Source organism: Felis catus, chromosome B4 (genome assembly GCF_018350175.1).
Source record: "Felis catus isolate Fca126 chromosome B4, F.catus_Fca126_mat1.0, whole genome shotgun sequence".
NCBI classification, from domain to species: domain Eukaryota; kingdom Metazoa; phylum Chordata; class Mammalia; order Carnivora; family Felidae; genus Felis; species Felis catus.
This window is the reverse complement of record NC_058374.1, coordinates 129394064-129420497: the sequence shown is the minus strand read 5'-3', so window position 1 is coordinate 129420497 and position 26434 is coordinate 129394064. Positions and strand designations below refer to the sequence as shown.

The window sequence follows — 26434 nt, the reverse complement described above, 5'->3', positions numbered from 1 at the left end:
AACAATGGACCCTGTGCCTGGGAAAAATAAACACACAGGCAGACACACACCATTTTGCACGCTCTCTTGAGAGTTCCTTGGCCTCTGGCACACTGGTTTAAGAACTCCTAGGACGGAGTCTGGGGTCAGGATAGCTGCTTCAGATCACAAGTAGAAAGAGGCAGAAGGGAGAGGTGGGAAAACGGCTTTTTTCCCGACACTTGCTGAATGCTTGCCGTGTGCCAAACTGTACTAACTCATTTAATTGTCACAGAAACCCTGAGAGACCACAAATTGTTGCTGCGAAGGGCACACGTCACTTGCCCAAGGACACACAGCTGGTAGGGATTCTAAAGTGATTTCTTTGCACCGCAGATATAAGGTAAGGAAATAAAATAGTTCTTGGGGGGAAACACATAAATCCCTAGGGAGGAAAGGTTGCTGCCCCCCCCGTCCCACCCACATTCAACTTTAAATCTGTGCTGAACCTGAGACGTTCTGGTCACCTGAGGCTCTTCTGGTTGGCCAAACCCTGTTTCTAGAGGCTTCTGGGGGAAGGGAGTTATGTGATGGGAAAGGGGATAGGGATTGTGGTGGTTAATTTTATGTTAACTTGACTGGGGCCACGGGGGGCCAGGTATTTGGCTGAGCATTATTACGGGTGCTTCTGAGAGGTGTTACTGGAGGAGTTCAACCTTTGAACGGTAGACTGAGCAAAGCAGATTGCTCTACCCACTGTGGGTGAATGTGAGGCCTGCGTGGAACAGAAAGGTGGGGGAACAGAGACCTGGCTCTCTGCCTGTCTCTGAGCTGGGACTTTGGTCTCGTCTTGTCTTCAGACTCAGATCGGAGCCCAGGCCGTCTGTTTTCCTGGGTCTTTGGCTTGACCCCTCCGGTCACGGGGCTTCTCAGCCTCCATAACCACGAGGGCCAATGCCTTGTAATAAGGAAAAGAAATGTACACACAGTCTGTTTCTTTGGGGAAGCCGGGCTTACACAAGGAGCCCAGAGCAGAGTGGGCCTTTTCTATTCCACCTGGAAGCCTGGGCATCTGCTGTGACCCTCATGTTGCCAGGCCATGAGAGATGGCTGCAAGAGGTCTAGAAGGAGGGCCCTCTGCCTCGCCTAGGGCTTCCATGACCCCGGAGGGGTGGGGGAGAGGAGCAGTCAACCCTTCCTCTGGCTCATGAGAGGTGGCCTGGAGGCTAGAGCGAGGCAGCAGGGACATTCGCAACTTGAAGGGGTCTGCAACAGAGGATGTGGAATGAACCCCAGGAGGGGATGGAATAAGGTGGGGTATGGCCAGGGAGGGGAGGTCACACCTGAGGCCAGACCAGCCGAGGCTGTACCCAGTGGATGCCCTCAGGGGAATCAGAGAGACAACTGGGAAGCTGCTGTCCCCTCCCTTCAGCTACGGAGGTGGTGTTTATATAAACACGCGCCCAGCCCCACAGTCTGTTAACGGACTCTTTTGCTCCCCCAGCCCTTAGCCTTCTTCCATCTAGAGCTTGCTGGAGACTAGGCGTCCGTGATAACATTCATGGGCTCCAGCCACGTCTAAGTGTACAAAGCATGCTCACTTTTCGGGGGGCACAGTCTGATTCTGGCGTATTGTATGCCTGAGGGCAGAGCTAGGTCGCTGCCCCCAATTTGCAGGTGAGAAAGCTGAGGCCCAGAGGGACTGGATGGATGGCAAGGTTCTGCAGCAAATCAGAGAGAATGCAGGACTAAGACCCAGGCTTCCTGACTCTACTCTCCGTCTGACTCCTGGGTGCATCAGGGACCCGGGCAGAGTGCAGAGGTTCTGTCATTTGGGGCAGATTATTCAAACTTCTGATCTGTGCACAAAGATCAGTCCAGTCTGCCCAGCTAGGAGGAGCAGGCCCTGTGCCCCCACAGCAAGGCATGTCTCAGCAGTACTTGGGCCCAAGGGAAGCTCGGGGACGGGGAGTGGCCTCTCTGTGAGTCGGAATGGCAAACTCCAGGTCTGAGACCCAAGCAGTCCCTTTCTTGATGGGATCGGGGGACAACACCATCACCCATAGGAGGCCCAGCCCTCACACTTGGCAAAGCACTTCCACTCTATTTCAGAGCCTCCCGATTGCTCTTTGAGGTAGGCCAGGTGGGGCTTACTGTCTCCGTTTTAGAGATGTGAAAACTGAGGCTCTGACAGGGCACGTCATTTGCCCAAGGTCTCCCTGCAAGGAAACAGCAGAGTCCGCAGGCTCATCACAATGGAGCGAGGCTGGCCTTCCAGCTGGGTCCCTTAAGCTAGTCCTGGGACATAGACTCTGCAAAGAGCTTACTGCCATATTCTTTATTCAGACCGGAAGTACAACATTCCTCCCCAGTCCAGCAGAATAACCAAAGACACTCAATTCTATTTTAAATTAACAACAACAACAACAACAACAACCTTCCCCTGCATTTCTCTCCCACTTCGTACATTCACATCAAAGCCGTACAGAATTTGCTGGGCATGGGCCAACTGCAAGGTCACTGAGTGCATGCCCTGCTTTGCCGGGGAAGCTCCGCACAATCTCTTTGGCCAACCTGGACTGAGCTCCCGGGGGCAGAGCCTCAGTTGTTCGCGTCTAGATAGATCCAGTTCTGCTTGTGGAGAACTCAGTAGGTGCTCAATAAATGTGTCATGAATGAATGAACAAACACCTCCCCCGTGGCCTGCTGTATGCCTCTATTCTCACGACGGCTCAACCTCACCACAGGAAGAGCCAGAAGGACCCTCGAAAGTCTTCTTGTCCAACTGCCTCATGTTATAGATGAGGTCCAGAGGGGGTGAGTAACCAGCTGGAGGTCACAGAGCGAGTTAGAGGAGACACAAGCACAAGCAGACGCTCTCCTTGTTCCAGAGCTGGTCTCGGACTCTCCCACGGCCTCTGTCTTCTGAGCCAGGAGGGCAACCTTGGGAGCAGAGGCGAGAGCTCCTGTATTGGTCATCTTGCCGTGGAGTCCGACGCAACCTTCCGTGGGGCGTGCTCAGGGAAGGCCCCCCAGGGGCCTGGGCCCCCTCCTGCCAGATGTCTTCACCTGGAGAGGAGAGCGGCACCACTGGAGAGAGGTTTCTCGGTCCCTACGTCGACGTGGCACAGGGGCTGCCCCATTTGGGGTTGGCAGGTGGAAGGAAGCACAGTGCAGGGAAGCAGGTGTGCTGGATGAGAGGGCCTGGGAGAGGCTGTGTCTCCCACAGGTGGCACGGGAGGAGGGTGGTCTGGCCGGGGAACCACGCAGACGCCGGCTGGCCTGGAGCCGGTGGATAACAGCCCATAGGAGGAGCCAGCCTGGGCAGAGCAGAGGGCGACCTCATGGGGCCCTGTCGAAAGGGGAAGGTCAGGAGAGAGAAGTGAGTCCTAAGCTTCACCAGAGGCTTCACCTTCCGCTTCCCGACCTTTTCCCCAGGACTTGGGCAGCTCAGGGCAGGCAGGGGACCGTCTTGGGGAGAAACGTGTGCCCTGGGGGCCAGGAGATCTGGTTCCTAATCCTGGCACTTACAGGAATTACTTGATGTGAAAAAGTCACTTTGCTTCTCAGTGCCCAGTTTCTGCATTAGCAGAAAGTGGATAAATAAAGAAATCCTTCCTTGCAGTGTCACTGTGGGCACGCACAGACCTCTAACCATGGGACTGTCTATTTTGTGTCCTGCTGGCTCCCCACTGTTTGGCATCTGGTACACACTCCAAGGTGTGCGGGCTCCATGGACAGCTCATACTCGGGGCACACGGCCCAGGTGCCGAGGCTTTTCACGTCTCAGTAATTTCACCCTCATTGAACTACTACTTTCTCCGAGGGGCGAAGTGACTCTCCTAGGCCATGCTGTTGCTAAGTGCAGAGGCTGAGATTTGAACCCATGTAGTCTGACTCCACAGCCTTCCTGCTCAATGTCTGTGCACTGCCCCCTTACTCCCTGCCTGTTTCTTGAACTGTGAAGTTCTGCACAATAATACAAGCCAGTCCCCGGAGGAAGGAGAGGCACTGGGATTGTCACTCAGTGGTTGAGGACATGGGGACAGAGAGGGGCAGTGACTTGTCCCAGGTCACACAGACCTCTGGGGCATTCTTGGCCACGCTGTCTCTGGAAGAGTTCCCCTTGTACTCTTTAAAAATTTTTTTTAAAAATATTTATTTATTCTTGAGAGGCAGAGCATGAGCAGAGGAGGGGCAGAGAGAGAGAGAGAGGGAGACACAGAATCCAAAGCAGGCTCCAGGCCCTGAGCTGTCAGCACAGCCCCCGATGCGGGGTTTGAACCCACCACCTGCAAGATCATGACCTGAGCTGAAGTCAGTTGCTTAACTGACTGAGCCACCCAGGCGCTGGTCCCCCTTTGCACTCTTTACTGTAGAGAGAGCCACCCCCCTCCACCCCTTGGGGTTCTCACTTCTGGGTCTGGGTGGGATGTTTGCAGACAATGCCCCCCCCCCTCCCCAGCGCCCCCTCGGTGCCTTAGCCACTCACCACCACGTCCAGGTACGTGGTCAGGGCCAAGCCGGCCTCATTTAGCTGCTTCGGGGCCCCAGGGCTGTCGGACTTCTGCTTCCTCCACTTAGCGCGCTGGTTCTGGAACCAGATCTGGGATAGGAGAGAGAGAGAGGACAGAGATAAGCAGCAAGTACCTTCCCTAAAAACCGTAACTGGCACTTCACAGTCTAGAAAGCTCCATGGCTTCACGATTTCCTTGGCCCTGGAGGTCTGCCCTCTAAGAGGGGCCTGGGGATCACAACCTTCAGTTCCTGTGGGGCGGGGGTCTCGTGCACCCGGAAAGCAGCTGGATGCCATGTGGCTGGGAGCGGTGGGGTCTGTGGCCAACGGGGCCTAAAGGGCGTGGCTCCTCAGCTTTAGCCCATGGTCACCCTGTAGAAATGTGAGGCTGGGCATTACAGGCCCAGCCAATATCTAAGGCAGAAATCTCAGTTTTTATGCGAAAGCGTTGAGATGTAAAACACTGTGCAGATCAAATAAAACTCATCTGTGGGCTGTTTCCTGCTGGAAGACCACCAGCTTGCCACCCCTGTGGGCCCCTCGGCATCTGTAGATTGACTATCGGCAGCTCCCCGTATTCACAAGGACACTGACTGCCCCTGACACGTGGGCATTTGTACTTGGCCATTCTGCTGAGACAGCCCCTGAATTCCGGGCTTTATGGCAGTTGTGGGGGGGGGGGGTGCTAAATCCACTTAGCTGGTGACTGATTCTAAATGGGAGGAAAAAGGGAGAAGTCTAGAATGGGGGTGGTCCTTAGCCAGGAGAAAAGTCTGTTGGGATAAAATTGAGAGTAAACTGTTGATCTGGGCCCTGACTCAGATTTTGAATTTGGAACGAATCCATTAAAAATTAAAAAAAAGTGATGCAGAGTAGAGCGAGCCAACAGCGTAACAACTGGATTTGGATTTGCTAGAGTGGCGCTTGCAAAACTGGGGGTGTCCAAAGAGGGTGGACACACCCCTGCTGAGTGACAAGGGGCCACTGTATCTCCAACCACAGAAGGAGCCACGGACACTCCGAGGTGAAGAAATGACAGATTCTAGATTAGGCAGTTGGCATTTATTTTAAAAATTTTTTTAACAAGTTTATTTATTTATTTTGAGAGAGAGAGAGAGAGTACAAGCAGGGGAGGGCCAGAGAAAGAGAGAGAGAGAGAGAGAGAGAGAGAGAGAGAATGCCAAGCAGGCTCTGCACTGACAGTGCTGAGTCCTAGGCAGGGCTTGAACTCACAAACCACGAGATTATGACCTGAGTCTGAGCGGAGACCAAGACTCAGATGCTTAACTGACTGAGGTGCCCCTCCCTCACCGACTCCCAGGTGCCCCTAGGCAGTTGGACTTAAACCAGGTCTTGGACCACTTCTCTCTGTGCTGCCTTCACAGTGATACCCATGTGGTCTAGTCAAGGGTTAGCAAACTAAGGCCTGAAGGATCAATCTGGCCTTCCTACCTGCTTTTGCATGGCCCGTGAGCTAAGAATGGCTTTCACGTTCTTAAGTTGTCAGGAAAAAAAGATAAAAAGAAGAAACATGTTTGTGACACATGCGGATTATACGAAATTCAGATTGTAGAGTTCGTCAACGGAGTTTTAGACAGTGACTCTATGGCCCCACAAAGCCCAACATAATTACCATCTGGCCTTTTACAGGAAAAGTTTGGTGACCACTGGTCTAGATTGTCTATTTTGGGAATGAGGCCTCCTGGTGAGTGATGTTCTGGAACTACAGCCAAAAGGAGAGGGAAGACGTGGAAGCAGATATCGGTGGCCACCACTGATGCCACCTCGCTCCATTTCCACCCCTCAAAGAGAGAAACCATCTTGTAACTGCGGTGACCTCATTTCCTGGAAATACTATTTGGCAAGTGTGACTGTATTCAAGGGATAAAGGCAATGGAGAATTTCAGATGGGCCAGCCCCGGAGGGTCCATGATACATGGGGTCTCACCCATGGCCCCAAGGCATTGAGGCTGGAGGCTGAGGATGGGGACAGCTGTACCTGCACCCGAGCTTCTGGGAGTTTGATCCTGGCTGCCAGCTGGCTGCGGATGTGGACGTCTGGGTAGTGGGTGAAGTGAAAGATCTTCTCCAGCTCGTGCAGCTGCTCGGTGGTGAAGGTGGTTCGGACTCTCCGCTTGCTCTTTCTTCCCTCTGGATGGGAGAGGGTTCGAGCTGGGTTAGCGATCTTATGGTTAGCACCCTGGTGAGGCTTTTGTGTTGCCTGGTGTCACTCTTTCAGCCCCTGCTGTCCATTGCAGAGTCTTGGCCACTGGCTCCTCTGCTTGGAGTTTCACAGTGTTCTCTCTCTCTCTTTTTTTAATGTTTATTTATTTTTTAGAGAGAGAGAGAGAGAGAGAGAGAGAGAGTATGAGCAGGGGAGGGGCAGAGAGAGAGAGAGAGAGAGAGAGACAGAATCAGAAGCAGGCTCCAGGCCCTGAGCTGTCAGCTTGGAGTTTTACAGTGTTCTCTCTCTCTTTTTTAATGTTTATTTATTTTTGAGAGAGAGAGAGAGAGAGAGAGAGAGAGAGCATGAGCGGGGGAGGGGCAGAGAGAGAGAGAGACACACACACACACACAGAATCAGAAGCAGGCTCCAGGCCCCGAGCTGTCAGCACGGAGCCTGACACGGGACTTGAACTCACAAACTGCGAGATCATGACCTGAGCTGAAGTCAGACGCTTAACCCACTGAACCACCCAGGCGCCCCTACAGTGTTCTCTTTCCTAGAGATCCTGCCCCTAGGTTGACCTCTCCAAATCCATCCTGAGCAGTGAGGTCAAGATACCTTTCTAGAAAGTCCTCTAATCATCCTTTTTGTTGCTCAGATGCCTTCAATGATGTGTCCTTGTCTACAACAGGGCATGGAAAACTACAGCTTGAGTGTCAAATCTGCCCCACTGTTTGTTTTTGTAAATAAAGTTTTATTGGAACACAGACCTCCCATTGCTTTATGCATTGTCTATGGCTGCTTTTGCAAGCAGCCTTGAGTAGCTGCAACAGAGACCATCTGGTCTGCAAAGCCTAAAATAGTTACTGTCTGGCCCTTTACAGGAAAACCTTGCCAGCCTTGGTCTAGAAAATAAAGACTGAACTCATCAGCCGTTAGTCCCTTATAACCTGTTTCCAATCCAATTGTCCAAACGGTCTGGCCTCAAGTCCACTCAGGGCTGGCTATGGCTATAGCATTTGTGGGGCCTAATGAAAAATGAAAATGTGGGTTCTCTTGTTCAAAAAGCAGGAAAAAAGCTATTTCCTTTCTTCTGCGGTCTCTCTCTTGATCTGTCATGTGGTGGTGGTTGTTGTTTGCTTGTTTTTTTCCCCCTAATTTGCTGATTTATTTATTTATTTATTTATTTATTTTATTTATTTATTTATTTATATATTTATTTATTTTTATTAAAAAATTTTTTTAAACGTTTATTCATTATTGAGAGACAGAGCATGAGCAGGGGAGGGGCAGAGAGAGAGGGAGACACAGAATCCGAAGCAGGCTCCAGGCTCCGAGCTGTCAGCACAGAGCCCGATGCGGGGCTCCAATTCACGAACAGCGAGATTGTGACCTGAGCTGAAGTTGGACGCCCAACCGACTGAGCCACCCAGGCATCCCTCTAATTTGCTGTTTAAGGTCAGGCTCTCTTGAACACAGGGATACTAATAGGGTGAGTGTGGATCCTCACAGGAACCCAGGGCCCTTTGACTTGGCACCTGGGTGCATGCACCTGACCTTGACCCTTCTGCCATCCATACTCTGACAGCCCTCGCATCCCTGGAACTGCATAGGATAGAGGAGGCAGTTGTCATTGGCTAAGGATGAAGAAACAGGTGGTCTGTAAGAGGGACATCGAGGGCTGAGTCAAGGCTCCAGGGCCTTAGTGCATGCTCTGTGGTCCCACTGAACTTCACTTACAAAACAGATTCACATGTAAAATGAAGAATTTCAAGATGACCATAAGCATTAAGCCCCATGTGCCAGGCCTCTGTCTGTGTGCAGTACCCTGGACAACTGCACTGGTCTCACCCACGTCCATGGAGCCAGGCCTGAGCATGTGTGTGTGATGGGAATCAGGCATTCTACTGGGACCTGTTACCTTTGAGATGTCTATTGGCTATTCAAAAAATCTGTCCAGGGGCACCTGGGTGGCTTATTTGGTTAAGCGTCTGATTTTGGTTCAGGTCATGATCTCATGGTCTGTGGGTTCAAGCCCTAAATCAGGCTCTGTGCTAACAGCTCAGAGCCTGGAGTCTGCTTCGGATTCTGTGTCTCCGTCTCTCTCTGCCCTCCCCTGCTTATGCTCTGTCTGTCTCTCTCTCAGAAATAAATATGCATTAAAAAAATTAAAAACAAAACAACCCCCCCAAACCCCCAAAATAAAAAGGACACGATAACATCATGAGAAGCCCCCAGTAAACGTTCTCCAGCAAATCTCTATGTCAGCCTGCTTTTTGGGGAACCTGACCTGAGCCAGAGGAAGCTCAGACACAAGCAGTGCCCGAGAAAACATGGTAGAAGAGAGGCTTAGAAAGAAAGGAGTGGTCATTGAAATTAAAAAATTAAAAACCAGAGAGGATGAAGAGGAAGAAAAGCCAGAAAATATCAGTGTGTTTATTGAACACCTATTGTGTGCCAGGTGTGGTGCTGGACCCTGCCCTTGGCCTGCGTGCATGCATGTATTTTAGCCTCCCTTGTTCCGAGGTGGATTTGTGGCATGTGGTTCTGAGTCTGGTGTTTGGGTGGACGTCGAGGACCACAGGAAGACCACCTGGGTGGAATTACTACGGCAGAAGCCAAGGAAAGAGGATCCATGTTGGCATTGCCCCCAAACACACCCAGTGTGGTGCCTGAGGCTTCGTGGAGGCTCTGACAAATATATGTTGAATTAAAGTGGATGGAGATGTGAGTGGTTGGGAAAAAGAGGAGACAGTGAGTAGAAGAATTTATGGCTCGAGAAGGTGCTAGAAGGGGAGGAGGGAGGCTGGGGAGAAGTTTCAGAGAGCAGCCTGGAGCATGTCTGAAGTCCGAGAAGGAGAAATTGAGGCGGAGCGAGAGAGGGCTCTGAAGGGGTGGTGGATGGGGCAGCTGCGGGACAGACTGGTCCGAGACGCTCACTACACAGGCGAGGGCGATCGGGTGCTGGAGCGAGTGGTCCAGGACGGATGGCAGGAAGTCAGGTCGCCAGCAGAGAATGAGGGAGTGAGGGGCTAGGCCGGGAGGGATGGCCAAGGGCTTTGGGACAGCTGTTCTGGAGAAGGGCCGGGGAAGCGAGAAGAGTAAGGAAGATCGTCCACCGGAAGCCTTCCCTGTACCTCCAGTCTGGGGCGAGGGTCACAGATGGTGGAGGCAGGGCCGAACCAGGTGGCAGAGGCTTTGTCTTCCTGACCACGCACGTCTGAGACTAGGGCTGCGATTCTGGCTTTACTTGGGACAAAGTCCACATGATATAATTTTAGGAATTGTAGGAAAGGTACAAACCGCTTCCCCCAATCCCCTCCGCTTTTGGGGGCTGATGGCTGATGTCGCAGGTCAGATGGGACGATGCAAAAGGAGGGTGGGGATCTGAAAGCCTGCAGACGCCTCCTTGCTCCCACCCAGTTCACTTTCTTTTTCTGTCCAAATAAGAGGTAAAACCGCCACAGATGAGGAATTGGAGCAGACCCTGGGTGAGGAGTGGATTTTCACTTGTGATGGTTTAACAACTGAAGTGTGTGTGTGTGTGTGTGTGTGTGTGTGTGTGTTATTCGTCCTGCTATCATTTGCTAGAAGGAAACCCACTGAACTGGATGTTGGGAGACCTGAGCTCTGTTCCTGAACTCTGTAACTTGGGCCACATTTTATTTCCTCTCTGGGCCTCAGTCTCCCCATCTGTGGAATGGAAGAGGAGGGCAGGCCAAATCCACCCTGACAATCTGTAATTCTCTTTCCCTTCATGTGGAGGCCGGGCGGCTTATAAAACCTTGCCTCGGGCTGGCCTGGGGGACCAATTTGCTTGGTGGAAGGCGGAGGGCCTGAGAGGAGAGATTTCTGCGGATGCCAACTCTATTGGCTGAAGCTGTTCCTACATCTCTGGGATTAACCAGGCCCAGGTGCTTCTGTTGTAGAAATGACATCTCATAGTCTGCCTTTGGTCTTACCCCTCTCTCTTATCCCTTCAGCTTGTTGATTATCATCCTCAAAGCACTTTAACTCATTTTACTGACTTGGGAGCTTCTTGGGAATCGCAGACAACGAGGTCTCAAACACTATCACCCGCTAGAGCAAGCTCTAGCTACTAACTACTAACCACCTGATCGGACCTGATCTCTCCTTCTCTAGCCCCTTTCCTTCCCCAAGCCTACTTTCTTTTAAAAATTTTTAAAGAGAGATTAATTCTACGTTTAGGGCCAGTAGTGTTTAAGGGATAGAGCCGCATCCAATCAGAATTGATGCAGAGAGATGGCCAGTGGCAATCATTGCTGAATCTTACTGAATATCCCCTCTGTGCCCAGCATTGTGGAGGCACCGGGGGCCTGTCTGCAGGAGTGCAAAAGTGGACAAGCCATGCTCACAGTATCATATTCATTCCTTCATGAGGTCAGCGTCTTAGGTGATAGTGATGCTGTGCAGCTCTAAAGGGCATTGCAAAAAACAATTCACAGGATGGAAGATTCCAGGTTGCCTGCGCAAACTTTGGTGTCCAAGACAGTATGGAGTTGGATCCTTCTGGGAGTCTAGAAGGGAGGATTCTAGACAGAGGGTGCAGAACCAGAACTTGGGGAAACAGGTGCCACAGAGAACAGAGGGTTAGGAACAGATGCAGACAATGACAATAAGAAGCCACCTCCTCCTTTCTCCCCAGAAGGAAACTCAGGCAAACAGGGGCTCATGACTAAGAACACTCCTTAATAGAATAATATTTTCAGCCCTTCCATTTGTGGAACTAAGGGAGCAACTGTTAAGATACATATGGCTTTTCCCTATTTTGGGCAGGACTGCAGGGCATAATTTGGAGGTGGAGTGAAGAAGGAAAGGATCTACCTCTTCTCTGCATGATAAATGACCTCTGACTTGGTGGAGAGGGGGCTGCCTGGTAAATTACCGGCCAGTTAGAAAAATTTGTTTTTGTATCCAGAGCTAATTTTTTTCAATTGAATTGAATTTTTTGAATTAGCTCAGGATAGATGTTTGTCTCTGAGAGATAATGATAATGATGTTGATAATGATGATGGTGATGATGGTGGTGATGATGGTGGTGATGATGGTGGTGATGATGATGGTGATGATGATGATGGTGATGGTGATGGTGATGATGGTGATGATGATGATGGTGGTGATGATGATGGTGGTGTTGATGGTAATGGTGATGGTGATGATGATGAATGCGTGTGTATGTCCAATGGCTGCAATTACTTCTCCAGGAAATAAACAGACATGCCACAAATCCACACTGGTGGGGAGATGGAGGCTGAGCCCCGAATCCACCAGCCTTCAGGACTGAGAGTGCCAAAGCTTTCCCTCCAAGACTGACTGTGGATTCTTGGGGTGCAAATAGTCAACACTGATATTCCCCCAGACCTTCTTGGGACGTTATTCAAGACTGAATAGCCTCAAATTGGAGGGATAGTCAACACTGATATTCCCTTAGACCTTCTTGGGACGTTATTCAAGACTGAATGGCCTCAAATTGGAGGGCTGTAAAAAGGAATGGTAAGGTCAGAGGGGTCCTGGAGCTCAGATCACTCCCAGTGAATGGGGCTCCCTGATATCTAACTCGTGAGACCCGACCAGAAGAGTAGGTTGGGGAGAGAAAGACAAACTTGGACCTGGCATCAGGGAAATAAGATTTGGATCAGAGGTGAGACTTTGTTAAAAGTTTAGCTGCTTAGATCTGCACCGTTCAATATGGTAGCTACTATCTCCATGTGGCTATTTTATTTTTATTTATTTATTTAAAAAAATTTTTAGTCTTTACTTAGTTGAGAGAGAGAGAGAGAGAGAGAGAGAGAGAGAGAGACAGCCTGGTTTAGTTGGTTAAGCGTCCAACTTCTGGCCAGGTCATGATCTCACGGTTCGTGACTTCGAGTCCCACATCTGGCTCAGCGCTGACAGTGCACAGCCTGCTTGGGATTCTGTCTCCCTCTCTCTCTGTCCCTATCCCACTTGCACTGCCTCTGTCTCTCTCAAAATAAGTAAGCAAACTTAAAAAAATTTTTTTAAAAAGAAGGAACTTCATTAAACAGGAAGCTGGAAATAGGAGCTCAGTGTGGATGTGGCCCATGTACTGGATAAACCTCTCGATCGTCAGGAAGGGCTGGGATGTCCTGGGCAACCCCTCAGTGAGGATGATGGGGGTGCTGGGTCCTCTTTCCCAGGAGCACTGGATTGGGAGTGAAAAAATCCTTGAGCCCCTGGCAGCATCTTGGCAGAGATGCCTCGGAGTCTGGTGCCACTGTGTAGCCCACCCACTGCGGCTGGCCAAGGGCACCGGGGCAGGGCAGGGGGTGGGTGGGGAGAGGGTGGAGGAAGGTGGAGGGGACGGCCTCCTCCTTTTGAGTTGCTCCTCTCCCTGTTATTAATTGTGTGCGCTGTGAATCACACTTCAGTGGGTCTTCAAAGAGAACGAGTCAGCAGAACTTAATTAAACCTGAGCCGTTTAGCACATCGATCATACGAAATACACAATTTACACAGGTGATTAGGCCGCCTAATTATAAACCGATGTTCCTCTGCGCTCGGCTCCCTCCCCTGATTGCTCCTTCTCTGCGGTCTGCTAATTGGCCCTGGCTGCTCAGCTAAAGACCCTGGGGGGCTTTGCCACTGCCGGAAGTCTCCGGAAATGGGCCCTGTCCTTGTCTTCCTAAGACAATGGATGCTGCAGCGTAGAGATCTGGGGCACCCTTTGGAGCTCTCTTGCGAGCTGGAGACCCCTCGTGGACATGACGGGAGGGGTGCAGGGCAGACCTGGGCTGGTCTTTTCTGTCCAGTCTGGTCGTGGACTTCCTACAGTTCCCTTGTGCCCACAGCATATAAGGCAAACTCCTTGGCACGGCATTCAAGGCTCTTCACGTTCTCCCTTTCCAGAATCATCTGCTTTCTCCCCAATCCCTATTTCCATGATTTCACTCCCATCTGATCATTTCTAGACTCCACACACTGGCTGTGCCCTTTTAGTCTCCAGGTGCTTCGTCTCACTGCTCCCTCTGCCTGGAATGCCGGTCTTCTTCGTTTGCCTAGTGAACTCCTACTCATCCGTCAAAGCGCGAATCAAGTATTTCCTTTTCTCCAAGGTCTGTTGTGAATCTCTGTAGAAACACAACAGCTCTTTTTCAAAAATAAAATGTAAGAGCACTTTTGGCTTGCACCATCCGCCTCCGTATTTGTAAGAACAAAAAATCTCTTAGTTTTTCTCTCTGTCATTGCATATCTATCAAAATGTTAATGGTGGTTAATACTAGATGATGAGAGGGTAGAATTATAATTACATTTTTTAACCTTCTTTTTTTCCTATAATATACATGGATTACTTGTATAAATAAACAACAGCACAGAAAATAAAGCCAGCGTGGGAAGAGATGAGAATAAAAAAACCACTAAGGGAAACAATTTCGAGAAGACCACTGAAAAGCCCACCAGCAGAGGGTTTGCTGACCTGCCCCCAGGGATGACGGGGTTCATGCTCTCTCCCAGCAGAATGAGGATTGTTATTTTCCATGTGCACGGCCTCATTTTCATAATGTGTCCTATGTACACACACACACACACACACTCACTCCCCCCACTTTTTGTTTGTATATCTTTTTTCTTTTTTAATAGCAGGTGTACCCTTTGTTTAAAGGGAATTGTATGTGGAGCCCCACAAAACAAATAATGGTGGAACTCTCTTACTGACGTGTAGGGGGCCCTGGAGTGAAGCTTGCTCAGTCTCCCCTTTGTCCCCCGCAGCTCCGGCCGTGCATCCTTGTGGAAGCCTGCAATTCCCCCAAACGCGGGTTTTAAAAACGCTGATGTGCATAAATAAAGGCCAAAGAGCTTGGCTTAGTGCACTTGACCTTCAGTCTCCTCATTTCACTCATCCCTTCCACTGCTCCGGGAGTTTTAGATGCCCAGCCACACTGGATTTCTTTGTTGCTCGAAAGGAATATGCCTTTTTATCCCTCAGGGCTCCTGCACATGCTTCTGTGTGCCTGGTCCTCTCCCCTTCTCTGCCTGGCTCCACCTCAGAGGACACCTCCTCTCTGAAGCCTTCCTGGAGGGTCTCAAACACAGTTCAGTATTCCCCTCCTCTGTGTTCTTGGAACACTTTGTCAGGTTCCCGTGCTCTATGTTGTGACAACGTGAGTCTCATGACCGCATGTGTAGGTCTGGTGAGGCCAAAACATGGGGCGTTGGGGTGGGGTGGGCACAGAGAACTGGGACAGGGGCTGATTTCACTTATTTATTTTTAAAGTTTATTTGTTTTGAGAGAGAGAGAGAGAGAGAGAGAGAGAGCAGGGGAGAGGCAGAGAGCGAATCCCCGGCAGGGTCTGAACTGTCAGTGCCTGGAGCCCGATGTGGGCTTGTTGCAGGGCTCTGTCCCACCAACTGTGAGGTTACGACCTGAGCAGAGCCCAAGAGTCAGATGCTCAACCCACTGAGCCACCCAGGCTTTCCTGATTTCACGGGCTTTTAGAGTGTATGCGTGTGTGTTCTCCTGTCCTGCCCCTATTCCTCTCCAGTCTACACTTATGGGAACAGACACCACAGGGTATGAATCTGGAGGATGTTTCATGGTGTGACACAGGAAGTGCCACAGAACTGGTTCCCTGGTGATGGGGGAATCCATATTTAGTTTCCTTCCTGCCTGGAATTGAGGAGGAAGTTACCCGTTCTCTTTGTGGCCAACCCAAGCGCAGGCATGCAGAGTGCTTAGATTAGAGGTATCCAAAGCCCTGTAAACAGGGGGAAGAGCTGTTTCTGGCCCCCAAATGGCTTAACAACTGCCAGGTTAACAGCTGGTTATGCAGAACACCTGGGGGAAGTGAGCCTCATTAGGGACACACCTTTGATGAAACGACGGAAAACAAACAAAGCAAACGCTTTGACATTTCCATATCTGGAGACTGAAGATACCAAAGAAGACTTAGAAGGACCCTGAAATCAGAAGCCATCATCCCAGCATGGGACAGTGTGAGAGAAGAAGAGGACCAGCACGAAGAAGACTCCCGGCGGGGCCCCCACACATCCCCCTCTGGCTGTGGTTGACGGGTTTGGGAGGGGGCATCTCACTCGGGCTTGGCCAACAGGTCCCTCCTCTGGGGCTCTTGGACTTGGGACTTTAGAGAGCTTGAGAGAAGTTCCTGGAGGGTGATGGAAACCTTGGTGTTATTGGGAGTCATCTGGAGGGAGGAAAGTTGAGCCGCATGCAGACAGAGGCAGCTGGAGAGACCTGATGGTGTTGATTCTGGCTCCCATTATGGCCGATGCCTGCTTATGATCCTGCCCTTCCCGTAGCTTGGTTTGAGAAGACTGCTTCATGTTCTCCAAGGCAACTCATTTCCTTTTCTGTTTCAGCTAACCTGAGATGGTCTTTGTCTGTTGGAACCCAAGAGTTCTCATGAATATTGGTCATTGCACCTTTTCCTGACTAAGACCCTAGAATGCCTCTTCATTCTTTTTCGGATTCAAAGCAAAAATAAGAATCCCCACCATGCCCCGTATGGCCCGGTGTGGCTTGGCTCCTTTCTTGCTTTCAGACCTCATCTTGCCTCCCTTGAACAAGTCCCTGCCTTTGGGGTTTTCTCTGCATGGAGTGGGGGGATCCACATTTCCCCCCACTCAGCCTTCGGACTGCAGCTCAACCATGATGTCCTCTGGAAGCCCTCGCTGGCAGACCAAACCTCTCTTGACATAGGCCCTCTACCATGTCACCTTCTCCCCGGCACTTGACCACAGTTGTCATTGAGCTTTCACTGGTGATTATCGGTCGGCTGTTTGTCGTCCCTGCTACACTAGATGCTACGTGAGGGCAGAGGCTGAGCTTAACGTTTTGTTCCCACATTGTCCCCACTCCCAGCTGAGGTAGGTGTGCAAATTCTTGGATGCTTCTCGCTTGGAATTCTTTCTCCTTGAGTGTGGCCCAACTCAACGACTCACAGAGCCAATGGGATGCTGTGGGAATGCGGCTAGGAGGTTTCTCATGGTGGGTCATAAAAGGATGTAGCTTCCACCTGACTCTCTCCCTTTTGGATTGCCCGCTCTGAGAGAAGCCACCGCCATCTTGTGAGGACACTCTAGTGGCACGCGGAGAGCCCTGCGTGGGGAGAAACTGAGGTCTCCTCCTCAGCCAGCTGAACTGTCACCAACTCACCAGCCACGGAGTGACTACCTTGGAAGCCAATCTTTTATTCTGATCCAGCCCTCAGGTGACTGCCCCACACAACATCTTAACTGCAGTCCCACGAAGGACCCGGAGCCAGAGTTACTCAGTGAAGTCACTCCCAAATTCCCGATCCACAGAATCTGAGTCAGACAATTCATGTTAATTGTTATTTGAAGCCACTGAGTTTTGGGATAATTCGTTTTGCCGCCGTAGATATGCCTGCCACTCAGTCGATTTCGGTGGCTCTTTGTTGCGTGCCCGGATGAGGAATACAATGGATAAATCAAATTTAAATGACGACCAATGTTTTCTGTGTCCTCTGTCTCCTCTGATTTCTCCTGGCTCTGATAGTCTGGGCCCTATTATTATAGTAATGTTGTCAATGCCCTGCTTGTATCCCTCAGAACTTTCTGTGCTCCAGATCAATGCCCTACTGCCAGGATATGTATTTCTGAGCTAAAAAGCCCAGATAACTCTGAGGAGTATATTTGCTTCATTTCCTAAAGGATTTAAGCTTCAGTTTCCCACAGTGGTCACTGGCTTAATCACACACCCTTTGATCACCGCCCTCCCTTCCTTGTTTCATTTCACTACCTCCGTGCTGGTGTCTGTGCATGTCCCAAATAAACCACTTGTGCTCAAATCCTTTCCTTCCGGTCTGCTTTTTGGAGGGGGAGAGGCTCCAGAGAGACAATGCTTTTCTGTAAGCTGTGACCAAGCCTTGTTCTTCCTTGAACTCCCACAGGGTTTAAGATTCAGCCAGGTTCTTGATTCTAGAATCAGCCTCCAGGTGCCCTATGGGAATGTCTCCAGGGTCTTGTTAGGCCATGGCCCTGGAGGCAGGGACTGAGAGGGGGGTTCCGGCAGAGAGAGACCAAAACCACACTTACCCTGGGGACATCCAAGCTTTTAGCTCTGGGCTCCTGCCCCGCTGCTGTCTGCTCTGATGGGAGTCTCTAGGCCTATCTGTCTGGGAGCAGCTCATGATGAGCTGCGATGAGGCGATGAGACACCCGCAGGGCTGACCACAGTCCCAGCCAGGATTCCTAATTCCCAGGACCAGGGGCGGAGCACTGCCAGTCGCCTTGGGTTCCAGGCATTGGTGGGGGGAGATGCAAGGAGGGGTGGGGAGAGGGGGAGGAGGAGGGGGAGGAGGGAGACAGGGAAGAGAGAAGAGACAGAGGGAAACCAGGGGCTCCTTCAGACTTTTGACCTCCAGCACTGTAAGAATCAGTTTCTGTTGTTTTAAGCCACTCATTTTATGGCAATTTGTTACAACAGGACCTGGCGAGGAAGAGGGCAGGGAGGGGAACAGAAAGAAGAGGAAAAGGAGGTAGACGCGGAGGAGGAGCTGTGGCTTCTGAAGGGCAAAGGTTTGGAGACATTTACATTTTTTTTTTTACATTTATTTATTTTTGTGGGAGGGGGCAGACTGCAAGTGGGGAGGGGCAGAGAGAGAAGGAGACACAGAATCAGGAGCAGGCTCCAGGCTCTGAGCTGTCAGCACAGAGCCCGACACAGGGCTCGAACCCATGAACCGTGAGATCGTCACCTGAGCCAAAGTTGGAAGTCGGGAGTTGGGTGTTTAAGCCACCCAGGTTCCCCAAGATTTGGAGACATTTAAAAGGCAGGAAAGATTGTGTGCCTGGAGGGTAGAGAGCAGGGAGGGGGGGTGGGGCTGAGCGGGTGGGGGAAGGGCAGGAGAGGCTGAGCTTAGGCACCAGAGTCTGCAAAGGACTTTGAATGTCACAGACTGGGTCTGACAAACTACAGCCAATCTGGCCCTCCGCCTGGCTTTATAAATAAAGTTGTGTGGGAACACCAACATACCCACTCATTCACACATTGCTATTTAGCTGTGAGGGCGGAGTCCAAGTGGCCCTTTGCTGGCCACTGCTCTAGGGTTCCCTTGCATCCCAAGGATTCCACCTGCCCCCGGCCAGATCCACCACAGAAGCGCTGCCCCGAGGGGGTGTCGCCAGGACTCTCCAGCTGCGGATCCCACCCCCGCTGCAGGGGCATGGTCACCAGAGCTGGCCTTGTTCACTCTCCAGTCCCCAGCCTGGCCCAGAATAAGCACTCGGCAGTCGGCCACCGAGTCACTGGATTGGGACAGAGCTGAGTCCCCCTTCTCCCCGACTCCAGGCCGGAAGCCTGGCACTAGTTACCCACTGGGTGGCCTCTTCCTTACCTTCCTTTTCCCTTTGCTCCGGGGCATCACAGTCTCCCTACAAAGGGTCATCAGTGGCATAGATGACCTCTCTCTTCCCTGAGTCTGAGCTTCTAGTACAAAGTGGTTTCCTGCTGCCTGGGCCCCTCTTGACTTTGGAGGGTCCTGGGCTTCAGGGGGCCTGTCTCTCTCCGGAGTGAGCGGGCAGCTGGGCTCAGCATTCTTTCAAGTAGGGAGACCCTCCGGGATTTTTCCGTTGGCTTGAGACCAGGGAGGGTCTGAGCCCGAGTTTATGAGGGTCGCTGCCATGAGAGGGGCGGGAGGCAGAGCACTGGCCCCGGCCTGGATGTCTGAGCCGGCCCCGTGCTTGCACATTTGGCTTTGTAGCTCGAACAAGCCATTTTGCGTCGCTGGGCCTCAGCCTCCTCGAAGAGTGGTCCTTGGACCACCTACATCAGAGTCATTTGGGAGAGCTTGCTAGAATGAGGATTCCCGGGGCACCTGGGTGGCTCGGTCAGTTGAGTGTCCTACTCTTGATTTCAGCTCAGGTCACGATCTCACAGTTCGTGGGATCGGGCCCTGCGTCAGATTCTGCGCTGACAGCACAGAGCCTGCTTGGGATTCTCTCTCTCCTTTTTTCTCCGCCCCTCCCCCACTGGCATGTGCACACACTGTCTCTCAAAAAAGTAAATTTTAGAATGTAGATTCCTGTTCTGCCCCTCACCCCGCCCCTCCGCCCTGTCTCTCAAAAAATAAATAAACATTAAAAAAAGGGCGGGGGTGGGGGGTGCCTGGGTGGCTCAGTCAGTTGAGCCTCCAACTTTGGCTCAGGTCACGATCTCATGGCTCACGAGTTCGAGCCCCATGTCAGGCTCTGCCTGGAGCCTGTTTCAGATTTAGTGTCTCTGTCTCTCTCTGCCCCTCCCCCGCTCAGTCTCTGTCTCTCTCTCTCTCAAAAATAAAAAAGCATTAAAAAAAAATAATGCAGATTCCCGGGCACCACGCTAGACCCAGAGGCAGAGTCTGGGGATGTTGGGACTGTAGTGCTGCACGTTTCCAAGCTGTCTGGGTATTTGGGACAGAGAGGTCATGCTTGCCAGGCCACGTCCGTGAGTCACTCTGTGAACCCCTTTAAGTGTTAAGCTTATTTCTGTGTTTTTATTACTGGGGTGGGGGGCCGTGGATGCACCATCTCCGGTGCCTTCCATTATCTGAGGGCTCCCGCGTGCTGGAGGGAAAGCAGGACAGAGAGGCGGAGGGGCATTAGCAGCAGCGACAAGCACCCGGTGGGGACGGGGCCCTGTGAAGGCGGGAGAGGCGGAGGCTGCCGAGGCCATTTGCCCTCTTGCCCGCCCGGTTACCCTGCTCCCGCCTGGCATGGACACCCCCCCCACCCCCGCCACTCCCCTCTGCAGGGAGGAAGCTTCTGCCACAGAAAATGACCCCAGGTGACACCACCGAGGCTTTCTAGTGACCAGTTTGTGGAGGCATCGGTCATCACACACGTCGGAGCTGGGAGGGATCTTAAGAACATTCTAATCCTGCTCTTCCACGTTACAGATGGGGAAATGGAGACTCAGGAAGGGGAACAGCTTGCCTGAGGTCTTCCTGCGAATTAGCACCAGCCGGGGGCTCGGAGGCCGGACTCCTGGAGTCCCAGCTCCCCATCCTCCTGGCCTAACCTCTCACAGGCTCCAGCTCGTTTGCAATTTCTCCAAGTTACTTTTGTAGTTTCTGATATGTTGGCATCCTGTCTGTGTTAATATTTGTCAAGCATTTTCCCAAATAGGCTTTTTGTTTTACCTACACAAATAAATCCATTTTAACAGGAAACCTCACAGCATGACCATAAATGGATGACCGGTATCCTGTGTTGTGAGTAGAAGGTGCGCGTAGGAATCTTTACAGAACTCGATGTAAATAATCTCGGTCTGTGTAGTCCTCAAACTCATTTCCAAAACCACCAGCGGGACCTTCTCTAGTCTTTTGGAGAAGCTCGACGCCAGTGTAGCGGGAGATGTATAGATTTAAGCCACGTTCAGGAATGATCTAGACTGGATGGTCTCAGGCCACCAGGGTTCAATTCTGTTGCTAACTAATCAGGTCACTTGTGCAGGTGACTTCTCTTCATCGTTCTATCGTCTGTAAGGTGGACCTCACAACTGTGGCAGTTCCATGGGGGACAGGGAGGGGAGTGCCGTGAGGGCCATAGGGCACTACCCTTGTGACGACTGCTATCTTGGCAAACCCTTACTAGAGGGTCTGCTCTGGGACCAACAGGATAGCTGACATGGGACATGCCGGCATCTTCAAGGGGAGGTTTAGAAGGAGTGGGTCCCCTTTTGCCATCAGCCATAATCAGGCCAGGGGAGGGAAGCCGCTCTGGGAGGGGGGATCTGGCCTCTCTTCCCTCTCTCCTCGCCCCCACCTGTCTTTTCCTCTCATTAGGACAGAGAGGGCAGTGGTGGATTTTATGTGGCTGCAGCAAGCCAGACTCAGGTTAGAGTCCCAGAACTGTTTCTTTTTAAATCTATTTTTTTTAACGTTTATTTATTTTTGAGACAGAGAGAGACAGAGCATGAATGGGGGAGGGTCAGAGAGAGAGGGAGAGAGAGGGAGACATAGAATCAGAAACAGGCTCCAGGCTCTGAGCGGTCAGCACAGAGCCCGACGCGGGGCTTGAACTCACAGACTGCGAGATCATGACCTGAGCTGAAGTCGGACGCTTAACCGATTGAGCCACCGAGGCACCCCCCCCCCCCCAGAACTGTTTCTAATGCTCATTCAGTTCACTGGAAGATTTTAGTGAGCTTCCGGAAAGGAAGCTGGGGACTCTCTCCTATTGATTGACTCAGCTCCAGGGAAACCCGCCAGCTTCCCCAGGGATGGGCAGCCCTCCAGGGTCTTCTCCTTGCCTGAGGTTGAGCACAAGCCCTTTTAGGGAGGCTGAACTTAGGTGAGACAGCAGGGCTCGGTGATGGTAGGAAAAGACACCGTGGGCTCCTCTGAGCTGCCCTTTGGGCCTTTCCTTGGATTCAGAGGGTAGAAAGGGGAAAGAACTGGGAAGCTCGTGAGTGAGATACTCCAGTGTCACCAACTACCAGGCTCCAGCAGACCCTTGTGACATCCCTGGCTCCCTCTCTCTTCCCTCACTCAACCGGTTTCTGGAGGGTAAGGCTGAGGCCAGAGTGGAAGGGACTTTCCTGAGATCACGAAGCAGGGTAGGCTGGAGAGTGACCCGGAGCATTCCTGACCCGCAGCAGGTGCATGTGTCCACCTCAATGCCCTTCCTCAAACCAGCTCTCAAGAAGGGCTTTGAGATCTGCCCTGTCATTGTGGTTTGGGGGACATGCCCTGGGGTGGGCCGCTGGCCTGGGACGGTGATCAGGATGGGCAGATCCCAGGCTAAGCTTCAGCCACGGAAAGACACATAGGCTGAACTCTGCTTACAAAGAACAACGTGTCAGACTGAGCAGGTGTTGGGGACAGCCACGACCGACCGACCGGTTCCTGCTCTCAGATCTTCCGCTCACTGGCTGCGTAGCCTGGGGACAGACACCATCCACCTCTTCCCTTTCACAGGTGAGTTTCCTCACCTGTCAAGTGATGACAATCGTGCATTTCTACTGAAACGAAAGAGGGGACTCTAGGGCAGCAGCCGCTGCAGCGGAAATGCTGTCGAAATAAATGGGACCTGGCATTCTCAGCTGTGGCCTGCTTGCAGGAACAAGCCCCGCGTCCCTGCATCCTGCAACGAATGGAGCCTTCCTTGGCGTCTGCACCTGGAAAACCTCAGTCCTGGTGAGGCAGAAGGGTATTTAAGGCCCAGCATCTGACCGCTCTTGGAATTTTGGGGTCCTCTCTTCTATTGATACGGAGCGGCTTTTGCTCTGCCTGAGCCCTGCTGGCTCTTGGGGACCTGGGAATGGAGAAGAAATGACCAGAAGACACTTACCCTGGGGCTGGGCCTTCAGGGGCCCCTCCGGCCCGGAGCTTGGAGCTGCTGCTTGTCTGGTGCCCTGTCCACCTGCCCCTTCCGGCCTGACCACATGGCTTTTCTCTGTGGGCCTCTTTAAGATCTCCTCGATGGAGAAGGACAGCCCCAGCTTCTTTGGGGCCCCACAGCGCCCTGGGTTCTTCCTCTCCATACCTCGCAGAGGACAGGGCTAGCCTTGGCGCACTCTGTGAGAGGCAGAGGGACAGAAGGGGACCTTGTGTGCGTCCAGGGTGACAATGGTGGAGGGTGGTGTACTTCCTCCCCTGAAACTCCTGTAATAATCAAGAGGGCAAGCAGAGGTGGAGGACGGGGCGCTTCAGGTCAGATGATCCAAGCACGATTCTGTCTCCATGGGGACTTCCATGGGCTCCTTTCAAACACCCCTGGGATCAAGGAGGCAGGTCACATCGGGAGAGCTGGAACAGGCTGTACCCCATGCCCGTGGGCCCAGAGCTCCCGCAGGCTTGATGTCAAAGGAGTCACCATTGCCAGGCCGGGTTCAGTTGTACTGCAAAAGGTCTTCTCTGGGGTGGTCGCTTTCAAAATCCCCAGGCTGGGTCAGGGTCCCTGAGGTCCCTGTCACTGGGGAGTAAGGCAAAAAGCTGGAAGGAAGGTGGAGCCAGCTCCCAGAGATCCAGAGGCAATGTGTCCACCTTTGCCTTTTCTCTGGCTTCTGGCCCTTTCCTGCCAGCTCTGGGCAGCCTCTGGCAGGCTGGAGTGCCACCGTTGGGCCCCAGGTGGCCAACTCAGATCCAGGCCACCCTACAGCTTGAGAGGTATTCCCAGGAACCCTCCTGGACTTCTAGTTCTGCTGCTTTTGGACTCCAGAATAGGCTTTCTGGCACATCTGTGCTTCTGTCCGGCAGGTGGAGGCTTAGGAAGGGGATGTCTGGACCACCGCAGGCTGGATCTCTGGGACGGATCTGGACTGAGTGCAGGGGTCTCTGGCCTTCCTTCCACTCCCTCCCTGGCCTTACTTTGCAAGCCTCTCCAGAGGCTCCTGGCCCAGGGTGCCTCTCCCTTCCTTTCGATGTCCTTTCTGCTTCTTCCTGACTTACATGCCCCTTCCCTGTCTCCGGAGACAGCACAGTGGGAACACTTTCTGTCTGTCCCGTAACCTGTTGGCTGGGAGCTGACAAGGCACCCACCTGTCCTTCCTGGGAATTCTACTCCCAATTTCTGTGTAACCAGGGAGGAGGGGGCAGTAAAACAGCTGATAAGAGAAGAAACTCTCCACCCTCCTCAAGCCTGGCGATGCAGGTGTTGGGGGAGGGGACCCTGAGGCAGTGATGCAGGTGTTGGGGGGGGGCCCTGAGGCAGCGTGTTGTGTCGCTGAAGGATGGGAAGCAGGGCCCTGGGGAGGTGCCATGCTGGGGAGCAGGACAAGGGAGGATGGGAATGGGCCACCAGGAAGTGTCCCCGGGCCCCATAAAATGTGTTTGCTCAGTTAGGAGAGTTTATGGGTCACATGGAGGCTGGAGGCCCGGCCAGGGTGCTGTCAGCCGTGGGCCAGTCAGAAGTGTTTCCCTGGGCTTGCAAATGTCAGAGGAGGAGAGGCTTCTGAGTTCTTATGGTGTATGTGGGGAGACTGAGGCCCAGACCACGGAGGTGTGGTGGATATCCGGGCACAGTCTGATCTAAGTACTCCACTGGGGAGTTCCAGAAGGCCATGCTGGGCGCAAGGAGCCAGTTTGCACAAGAGGGACAGATGCCCCAGGAGAGACTGTGAATGTGCCTGAGAATACTAGAAGCCAACATTCTTGCAGGGGGTGGGGGGAGGGGAGAGTGACCCCCCCCCCACTTCCTACAGAGGAGGAGTCTGGAGAGTGAGGGACCTGCCCTGAGATGGGGAAGGGTAAAGATCATGCATCCTGGTTTAGAGGCGGTGCCCCTTGTGAGTGTCAGGCTATCCGATGGAGTCGGGGGGTCCGGGCTCCCGTGCTGTAGTGAGCGAACCCTACAATCTTGGGAGCTTCGCTGCTCAGCCATGCCAAAGCCTGATGTAGTTGGTCACCGGGGCTCCTTCCAGGCGGCCATGCTACCACCCTCCAAGTTTTCCCTGGAAGGGGAGGGAATGTTAGTGAGTCAGAAGTGGGAGTGGCTAATGTAACTCCTGCTCCTGCTCTGGGGCCAGAATGAGTCACATGACCCTGCTTAGATGCAAGGGGCGGGGGTGGGGGTGGTGGTGGTATGGGGAAATGGATTTCTCCCTGTACCAGGAGGAAAATGAACCAGCCTGGTGAATGCACTGTAAAATGCCTGCTGTCTACCTTTATGGGCAGGAGGCCAGGGTCCCACAGCGGTCAGGCCAGCGCTGGCGGGCTGAAGGAGTCATTGATTGGGAGGGCGTTCCCCTCCACTTGGGGCAGAGAAAGGTGTGGGGGCACTTGCGGTAACTGGTCAAGGGTGAGGACGGGCACATCAGGGGCCGAAGCAGCAGAGGCAGCAAGGAGAGGAGGAGAGGCCAGGAGCTGGAAACTGCGCACTCACTGCCTTGTTTAATCCACCCAATAGCGCCATCGAGCGGGTTTCATTCACGCCATTTTGGAGCTGAGGAGATGCGTCCAGAGAGGTGGAGCGGTGGGGGTGTGAGGCTACGCGGCAAGGCGGCAGAAGCAGTGTTGAAACCCAGGTCGGTCCTGCTCTAAAACCCTGCTCCCCTTGCCATAATACCCGGAGACCATTTGATCCAAGCCTGTTATTGTACTGATGAGCCGACTCCCAGAGAGAGAAGTTGCCTGAGTTACACCTGTCATTTTTAGCACCTCGTCTGATTCCCTTATATTTTGCCTCTCTCTGGGGTAAGTCTCACTCTCCAGCAGGTTAAGGAAGCCCCCCTGTGGTCTCCTTCCAACCCACTGCCCCCAAGGCTAGCCACAGCCCTGGCATTCACACTGTGTTCATCCCACAAACCCGTGTGCCACCCACGAGGGACACGTAGATGCCTGAGACCAAGACTCTGCCCTGAGGGACTCACATTTGGGGGTGGGGGAGGAAAGAACATGGCTGGACATGCGCCAGTGAGACAAACTTCAAAGTGGTGGGGGGTCGGGGGTGGGAGATCTAGTAGGACTTCAGAGGAGTCAGAGATTGGGTGGCCGTTTGGATCAAAGGATGCTGTAACGTGGAGGGAGGAAGGAGACAGGCAGGGGAGTCATCGCACACGAGCTCCCCCATTTATTCTATTCTAAAACACGCAGACAAATCAAGGGACCCTGCATGGTGTGCCATGACTAGTTTCACTGATGGGAGAAGGATTTCATCTTCTGAAGAGGTATTTAGGAAGAACGTGCTGGAAAAGTGGGCTGGAGCCATCTGTTCATTTATGCATCCATCAAACATTTTTCAAGCACCTGCTCTGACGTGCCAGACCGTGACTGCGGTGCCGGAATGAGAGTTGGGATCCAAATCGACAGCCTCCCTCTTCCCCTGGAGCTTACTTTGAGAACAGAGATGGTAAC

The 26434-nt window shown here is 52.5% G+C and overlaps 1 protein-coding gene across 1 annotated transcript; it reads right to left on the bottom strand.

Annotated features, from left to right (window-relative positions):
* Positions 1-2292: 2292 nt before the first annotated feature.
* On the bottom strand, positions 2293-23410 carry ISX (intestine specific homeobox). Its single transcript, XM_011284195.4, has 5 exons — positions 23380-23410; positions 22932-23126; positions 6474-6625; positions 4451-4564; positions 2293-3310 (listed from the first exon to the last, which is right to left on the bottom strand). Exons 1-5 carry the CDS (start codon positions 23408-23410, stop codon positions 3071-3073), a joined length of 732 nt encoding a protein of 243 aa, XP_011282497.3. The 3' UTR covers positions 2293-3070.
* Positions 23411-26434: the final 3024 nt, after the last annotated feature.

Coding starts and splice junctions, on each gene's coding strand:
- ISX (XM_011284195.4), bottom strand. CDS start 23,410: ATGGGGTACAGCCTGTTCCAGCTCTCCCGAT. Junction 23,127..23,379: donor CCTGTTCCAGCTCTCCCGAT/GTGACCTGCCTC, acceptor GTCCTCTGCGAG/GTATGGAGAGGAAGAACCCA. Junction 6,626..22,931: donor CCTGAAGGCCCAGCCCCAGG/GTAAGTGTCTTC, acceptor TCTCCCATCCAG/AGGGAAGAAAGAGCAAGCGG.